The sequence below is a fragment of the Polistes dominula genome, unplaced genomic scaffold, assembly GCF_049000335.1.
Source record: "Polistes dominula isolate Pdom_NZ unplaced genomic scaffold, Pdom_raw_medaka contig_16, whole genome shotgun sequence".
NCBI classification, from domain to species: Eukaryota; Metazoa; Arthropoda; class Insecta; order Hymenoptera; family Vespidae; genus Polistes; species Polistes dominula.
Genome location: NW_028301040.1, coordinates 4,805,005 through 4,813,193, shown reverse-complemented (window position 1 = coordinate 4,813,193; position 8,189 = coordinate 4,805,005). Strand labels below are relative to the sequence as shown.

General features: G+C 26.0%; 3 protein-coding genes across 4 annotated transcripts; all 3 read left to right on the top strand.

Moving 5' to 3' along the window:
• The first annotated feature begins 26 nt into the window (after nt 1-26).
• LOC149031809 (DNA polymerase alpha catalytic subunit-like) lies at nt 27-2,888 on the top strand. Of its 2 annotated transcripts, XR_016177305.1 has the most exons (7): nt 27-1,112; nt 1,203-1,553; nt 1,627-1,983; nt 2,082-2,298; nt 2,381-2,427; nt 2,537-2,649; nt 2,723-2,832. XR_016177305.1 is itself a non-coding variant. In XM_089174611.1 (6 exons), exons 1-6 carry the CDS (start codon nt 531-533, stop codon nt 2,876-2,878), a joined length of 1,932 nt encoding a protein of 643 aa, XP_089030737.1. In that variant the 5' UTR covers nt 27-530; the 3' UTR covers nt 2,879-2,888. The 2 variants fall into 2 exon arrangements, 1 of the variants encoding a protein (XP_089030737.1); XM_089174611.1 differs by having other exon boundaries at nt 2,381-2,649; nt 2,723-2,888.
• Nucleotides 2,889-2,939: 51 nt separating this feature from the next.
• Nucleotides 2,940-6,284, top strand: LOC107066267 (DNA polymerase alpha catalytic subunit-like). Its single transcript, XM_015320742.2, has 12 exons — nt 2,940-3,082; nt 3,156-3,278; nt 3,373-3,542; nt 3,616-3,856; nt 3,939-4,078; nt 4,334-4,539; nt 4,612-4,873; nt 4,961-5,123; nt 5,216-5,361; nt 5,432-5,680; nt 5,765-5,840; nt 5,925-6,284. Exons 3-12 carry the CDS (start codon nt 3,450-3,452, stop codon nt 6,125-6,127), a joined length of 1,779 nt encoding a protein of 592 aa, XP_015176228.2. The 5' UTR covers nt 2,940-3,082; nt 3,156-3,278; nt 3,373-3,449; the 3' UTR covers nt 6,128-6,284.
• A 312-nt stretch (nt 6,285-6,596) lies between these two features.
• LOC107066155 (uncharacterized) lies at nt 6,597-7,899 on the top strand. Its single transcript, XM_015320500.2, has 5 exons — nt 6,597-6,759; nt 6,843-7,129; nt 7,236-7,351; nt 7,419-7,563; nt 7,630-7,899. Exons 1-5 carry the CDS (start codon nt 6,721-6,723, stop codon nt 7,763-7,765), a joined length of 723 nt encoding a protein of 240 aa, XP_015175986.2. The 5' UTR covers nt 6,597-6,720; the 3' UTR covers nt 7,766-7,899.
• The last annotated feature ends 290 nt before the right edge of the window (nt 7,900-8,189 follow it).

The following is an 8,189-nucleotide window of genomic DNA, read 5'->3' as shown; positions in this document are numbered from 1 at the left end:
ATCCCCGTTCTATCTAGTTCTATGGACGTGGTCGTAACGATCACAGCTTCGATCACGCCGAACATATTCAAAAGATCTATTCATTACTAGGACACAACGGAAAGTCCCTAGCACTTAGTAATGCACGCCGCAGCAACAGTCAGGTAGCATCTCGAAGTATTATCGATATCTCGCAAGGATCGATGTTTTAGAATAAAATAACCTAAGAAACTAGACGCGCGAGTCAAAATAAGATATCATGTAATCAAATCGATGTAAAAACCGCGAAACGTAACGTTTTTTTGCCTTTTTAACCAATTATTCTAATGAACCAATTTTGTTCAAGTAAAATAAAAAATTATGATGAGTTAATGTGTATATTTTGATTTTCAAAAGTGTTTACGTGATTTAACATTGTTACATTTAAAACTACATATTTTCAAACTAGTGTAGTAACAAAGAAAAGTTTGAAAAAGAAGCTAAATTGAAAAAAATAATTTGGTGAATGAATTTTTCACAAACAATTATACAATTAAAATATTAATAATACAATGGAAAAAAATAATCTATTAGAATCAAAAAAAGAAACGTGTGTTATAGATTTAACATCAGATGATGATGAAAATTTAAAAGCATCTACAAGTAAGAGCAATAAATGTCAAATAAAGAAACGAAAAATAAGTGTAAATGGAGTACCACTGATAATTCATAACAAGAAAATGCGATATAAATATATACGAGTACCTCTAAACAATGTTGTAGAGAAAATTAAAATAAAAAAGAAAGATGTACCTAAAACTTTGTGTAATGAAGAAATTACAGTATTATATTCTAAACATGATAAAGTTGAAAAAGAAAATATTCTTACATCATTAGCTACAATTTTGAAAGTTTCAAATGATACTGTATTACCTAAAAATGTAAATACAAAAGATAATAACGTGTTATATTCTAAATGTAATAAAACTAATGAAGAAATAGATCTCATAAGTCCAGCTAAAAATTTAGATAACAAAGATATTAATATTGATACATCATTTGTTAAACCAAACGTAATTTCACAAAATAATACTCCTACAGTTTTACCTACAAATTTGGATACCGAAGTTACTAAGGATATCATAGATAAAAATGTTAGTTAATCTTCAAATAATTTTCCTTCTATTTTATTTTTATTATGTACAAATGATGATGACTTTCTGAAATGTTATAAATGTTTTCAGTTTAATGTACCTGAGGACAAATTAAATCAAGAAATGGAGAATACTGTAAAAGAAAATGAAATATTAATGCAAAACCATGTATCTAACACTCAGTTGATTGGTAATAATCCAGAAAAAGAAAATACGAATACGTACTGTTCGAATTATATTAATATTTGTCTTTTAACTAATCAAATTGCGAACAGAGAAAATGTTTGCCGTTTTTATTGGTGGGATGCATATGAAAATCCATTAGAAAGAAACATTTATTTTTTTGGAAAAGTTTATATAGATTCTAATAAAACAACATATTCTTCTTGTCTTACAATTAAAAATATACCAAGAAAAATATATCTTTTACCAACGAAATATGTAAGTAAAAATTTTATTAGAAAACTTTTCTTATAAATTAATTATTAAAATATATGTGATATATATCTTTCAGTTAAAGAATTCATTGATTGGTAATACAAAAGAAACTACCAAGGAAGACGTATATAACGAATTTAATAAACTCGCCAATAATCTTGGTATAAGTGAATTCAAAAGTCGTTGGGTTAACAAAAAGTATATCTTTCAAAAAGATATATTGGACAATGAAGAATGTTTAGAAATTATATATCCAGCAATGAATCAAAGTATAAATTTCAATTACACTGGTCCAGCTATAGAGCAAATTGTTGAAATTAGTTTATCACCTTTAAAATCATTACTTTTGGAGAGTAATATCAAAGGGCCTTGTTGGTTGAACATAAAAGATCCTATGAGTGATTTGTCATATCCAAGTTGGTGCAGAATAAATGTATAATTTCTAGTATATTAAGTATTAATATCTCATATTTAATTAAAATTATATTTAACAGTTATGTATATTACTGTTTTTTATTTGAAACATTTTAGATTATTTGTAAGAGTATAGAAAATATTTCTGTCAGTGATCTTTCTTTGAGCAAATCTTTGCCATTACCACCGATGATAGTAGCTACAATAAATATTTGTACATATCTGGATGATAAAACTAAACAGGATCAAATACTCATGGTTGTTATTCTTTTAAAACATGAATATCCATTTGTCGAAGATGCACCAAATCAACTGTTCAAACAGACTTTTTGTTGTAAGTTTATTTATTGATTTAAACGTATGTGCATATTATGTAATTTAACTGATAAACTTTTGTATTTATGTATTCTGTTCAGTGATAACTAAACCAAATGGCACTCAATGGCCACTGGAAGTTGATCAGGTACTTTCAAATGTTACCAATATTGACATAATTAAATGTGAGAATGAAACTGCCTTATTGGAGCAATTAATGTACATATTAGAAAAAACTGATCCAGACTTATATGTAGGTTACGATTCCAATTCTCAATTGGAATTTTTATTACGTCGAATGATAACTTTGAACATCACTAATTGGCATAAAATTGGAAAAATTAAAAGCTATGCATCTTTTGGTCCTAAAGTAAATATTTAAATTCATATTTTTATTCATAAATTTATAGATGAATAGTATTATTATTGTTTTTTGATTTTAGGATAAAATATATATGGATCAAGTAGTACCAGGTCGTCCTGTATGTGATTTAAGATATTTATCTTTGGAATTAAATATAAAAAGTAATAATTTACAATCGCTTAGTGAACAAGTGAGTACTAAAAATGTTTGTATTTTTACAAAAGAAAACATTTAAATAAATTCGATTTAATTATAGGTGTTAAAAAAAAATATAATCAAAATGAAGAAATAAAACGAGATAATTATATTTCATATTATTCTTCGGAAAAACATTTAAAAGATTTCATTGAATTTACTGTTGCCAATACATGGGATATTTCGTTAATATCATTAAAACTCGATGTAATTTCATTTGTAATTGAACTGACACGTATATCTGGTAAATATTACAAATTCTATATATATGAGAAGAAAAAAAGAGATATTATAATTTTCAATGTGATTCTATTCAGGTTATTATTTATCAAAATTATTACAAAATGGTCAAATTCAAAGAAATGAATTTCTTTTATCTCATGCTTTTTATGCCAATAATTATTTATTACCAGATTTTCGAGAAAAAACTCAAGAAATTGGTGAGTTTATTAATAAAGAATTTACTTATATTCTAATTTAAAGTAATAATCATTTATTTCTGTATTTTATGATTACTTAATAAAAAAATTTCAGGAATTAAGAAAACAAATTATGAAGGTGGTTTAGTTCTTGATCCAAGAAGAGGATTTTATGATAAATTGGTTTTATTAATGGATTTTACCTCTTTATATCCCAGTATAATAATAGAATACAATTTATGTTTGAGTACAATACCTGGAGCAACAACGTGCATTGATTATCAGGTAAAATTTGTTTAACATAAATTGCTTGTTAGTTTAATTATATTTAATGTATCTTTTAAAATAATACGTACAGGAATTAAAAATACCAGAATCGAATTCAGAACTTGGTATAATACCAAAAGAAATGTATAAATTAATTAAATATAGAAAACAACTGAAAGAATTAATGAAATCACCGTGTATTTCGTCGAGTTTAAAAATGCAATATAATACCAAGCAATTAGCTTTGAAACTCATGGCAAACAGTTTATATGGCTGTTTAGGTGCACCAAGTTGCAGATTTTATGCCAAAGGATTGGCTGCTTTAATTACCTGTTTGTTACCATAATCAATTATTATAATATACAATAATGGGTTTGACAAAGTATATGTAAATAATAATAATTTTTTTTATAGCAAAAGGTAGAAAAATTTTATCCAATACAAAATCTCTGATCGAAAGCATGAAACACCAAGTCATTTATGGTGATACCGATTCTGTAATGATCAAAACTGATGTTCTTGATTACGATAAAGTTATTTCTATTGGAAATAAGGTACATTTAAAAAAGAAATGAATAAAAAAATTGATACAATTCAATTTTAATTGTTTAAGTCCCAGTAGCGCGATCGCTGTTTATATTTTTTATTGAAAAATGCAATGTTATTGATAAAATGTGATTTTATAATTGTATTTTAATTGGTCGCGCTACTCGGCATTTGTTGACATGATTTTATTAAAGTATCCTGGTGAAACTTGGATAATTTATGCATTATTTCAAATAATATATTTGATTACATTTGTAAAATAGATCAAAGAAGAAGTAAACAAATCCTTTAAACATATAAAACTAAGTATTGATAGCGTATTTCGATATTTATTACTTATTCAAAAAAAGAAATACGCAGCATTAGAAATGAACAAATTACCAAACGGACAAATAGAATTATCACTAATTTATAAAGGTTTATTAATAGCACGGAGAGATTGGTGTCCATTGTCTGTTCAAATTGGAAAGTAAGTTTATATTTAAATTCAATTATTATAACTAAGTGTGTTGAAATACTTTTAATGTCAAATATTTTTTAGAGATATATTGCACATTATTTTGTCTGATGCATCGATTCAAACGAAAAATAATTCCATTCATGAATTGTTCAAAAATATTTCAAAAATGATCAGGGAAAATAATATACCCGTGTCATCTTTTTTAATATCTAAAAACTTATCGAGAAATCTTAATAATTATCAGGATAATAATCAGCTACATATACAGGTAGCTAGAAGATTAAATGAAAGAAGTGGAAGAATATGGAAAGTTGGTGATACTGTGTCTTACGTGATATGCAAGGTTTTTTTATATTTTTTCTGTTTATTATTTCTGGTGGATAGATTGAGCTTCAGTCAAAAGATTAATGTTAAAATAATTTTATTATAGGACGAATCAAATGTCCAGAAATCATATGATATAAATGAATTTAAAGAGGACAAATCTTTAAAGATTGATATCAATTATTATTTAACGAAACAATTTTTACCTGTTTTATCAACAATTTGTGAACCAATTATGAAAATAGACAAGAAGTTAATGGAAAATTTAGGTATTCTAACAATATTTCAAATATAACATTATTTATATTATTAATTAGAATAATTAACCCTAATTTTTATTATTAAATAATTTGGGATAAAGTAAAGGAAGAGATAGAAACAGAGACATCAAAAAACATTGAAGGAAAAACCGTAACCCAAGGCGAATTAAATCATTGCAAAGCTTTTACATTTAAATGCCGAAATTGTAAAACTGATATTACAATTACAAATATTTTGTCTAATTCTGTAAGTAATTTTTTATACAACAAATTTTCTTTTAATTACATACAAGTGTAAAATTATTTTTTTATTACAGTCTAATGATTGTCAACTATTTTTACAAACTACTTGTTCGAATGATAAATGTAAAACTCCTTTATGGAAAAATGCTAGAACTATAGCTGATGAATTGCAACTTAGTATAAAAAAGGCTATAGATATGTATGATTTGAGTGGTTTTAAATGTGAGAATCCTAAATGTAATTATGAAACTAAATGGCCTCCATTAGATTCATCGACGAAACTCGAGTGTAAAATTTGTAAAAAATCTTATTTATCTAGAAAAGTGAGTATATTTCTTGATAACGTATTATGCAAAAATACTTCAAATTAATTCAAATAAAAAGACTTTGTGTATTATTTTTTACAGTATACTAAATTAAATTTGCAAGATCAAATAAATTTCTATCGTGATATCTTTGATCTCAGTAAATTACAAAATGAATGTAAGTAAAAATGTATAATGAATTTTAATTTTGTCTTTATACAAATATTGATTATTTTTACTAAAATGAATTATATTATTGTAGCTTTGGTGAATACTTGCTCTCAAGAAGTAATATCAACTTATAATATGCTTAAGGATAATGTTAATAAATATGTTGAAATATATTCCAACTCGATTGTGAGTCTCGATCAATTGTTTCGTTATAAGTTTAAAAAACATTCAGAGAATAATATAGATTTTAATATTTCTTTCAATGATTATATTCATGCGGAGGATGATAAATAAATGCAAATGTATTTCGTTAACACGTTAAGTACTAGTCAATGTATGGGGCCTTTGTAATTATATTTATTTATAATTACATAAAGTACTTGTATAACAAGAACTTGTATCAATGTAAAAACCGTTCTATTTTTTCTAATAAATCTAATATTTTCATAAATTGTCAAGTTTATGTAAACAAAAGACAAATTTCTATTATGATTATTTTTTTTCTTTTTAATAATATATTTTCTAAATTAACCAGAACAAATAGTTAAAAAATATGGTCATTTGAAACTTTTGGCAGCTGTCAATTGATACAGTAGAAAAAGATAACAGAGAATATCTAATAGAAAATCTATTATCTAATGATAAATATATTATTTTTAATAAACAAGTAAAAAAAAAACAAGGTGTAATCTTCGATATGATAATCGACAAGTGATAATCTATCATATACTGATTTCAATTATAAAGAAAGACGACAGAGGTCGTCATGATCTCATGATGGTGCAATAGAAAGAGGTTATTCGTTTGATATTTCTTATTAAATACAAATTTGTTTTCCAGCGGTCTATATATTATACGTGTATATTTATATGTAAAAAATATATAATATGGCACATAATGAAACAAACAAGATGGATAAATCACCGGTAAGTAATGTGTATGTGTATATGTACTTTCAATATAATATTTCTATACTTTGTAATACAATAATGTATAATCTATTAATTAGGCTTTAGAATCACCGGCGGATATCTCAGATGAAGCAATAGAGGCTTTCCAAAATTGTCTAGAGAGGCCAGAAAAGCAAAGGAATAATACGTATGGGTTTATAATTGGTGGTATTCTTGGATCAACTATAACAATAGCAAAAAGACCGTTCCAAATAAGCTATCTAATTTTTCCTATGTTTGGAGGCATTTACGGATCTATTATAACACACTATATGAACAGTAGAAAATGTGCACTAGAACTCTTTAGTACTGACCCAAATTCGTCTAAGTTTGTTATTCGTCCTAGGTTTGTTACAATTCTTTTTTTTTTCAAGATTCTAAGTTATCATCTGATGCTATAAATTTCTTCAAAAATATACCTTTTTTTTATAAGATTATATTGCTCATTTAAGGAAGCATGACTCTTCCCAACTAGGAGATTCATCTGAATTGAACAGAGAATCTCAAATGGATATAGAAACTTTCCAACAAATAGATCAGCAAGAAGACTTTCCTTCTATTAATGATCGTATGTAGATGATTTACACTTTGATCAAAATTATTTAAATGATTTATAAAGTATGTTACATTTTAAGGTGAATATCAACCAAATGCGAATGTCGATGTAGAAGAAAAGAAAATGCTCACAGGATTAACTTATGATGAGTTAAGAAAGCAAAATAGAGATAATTATCAGTCAGATTTACTAGGGCAAAGGAAAGCAATATGGCAAAAACAAATGTAAGTAGTATTATGAAATAATTGTCCTTGTGCATCATAGATTAACGTATAAATTATACTTTGCAGGGCAGTCAACTCGAATAAAAATAAGTCCTCGCAAAGCCAAGACTTTAAATCAGGTATCAACGAAGAGTCTGATCTTTTCCCTTCAGCGAGTGATACTGGGAAACATAAAACTAAATATGGAGATATATGGGATTGAATGAATAAAAATAGCACAAACATTTTGTTTCCTCTGTATATGTGTGTATGCTAATATTATATAAAAGTATTTAAGTAACATTTGTTAATTGTGAATTATGGTGAAATGTGAATATTATATGTAGATAATTAATAGTTTGGTTTATAATTTCGGCATTTTTATTTTTTTATATTCAATTCCCCAATTATATAAATGCAAACGATTGAATATACATCTATATGGAAATCTAAACGCCATTTTTCTATGACGTACGATTCAACGCTATGAGCGTAATTAGATGACTGTTCTCCATTAATTATGCCGTCATCATATCTTCGCCTTGACATACCCAGAACTTTGGTTCTCTGTTATAAGAGAATTGCCGACGAGTTCGTTCCCTGTAGTTAACATAAGTTTAGCGACAATCGGCTTTACAGTATTCTTT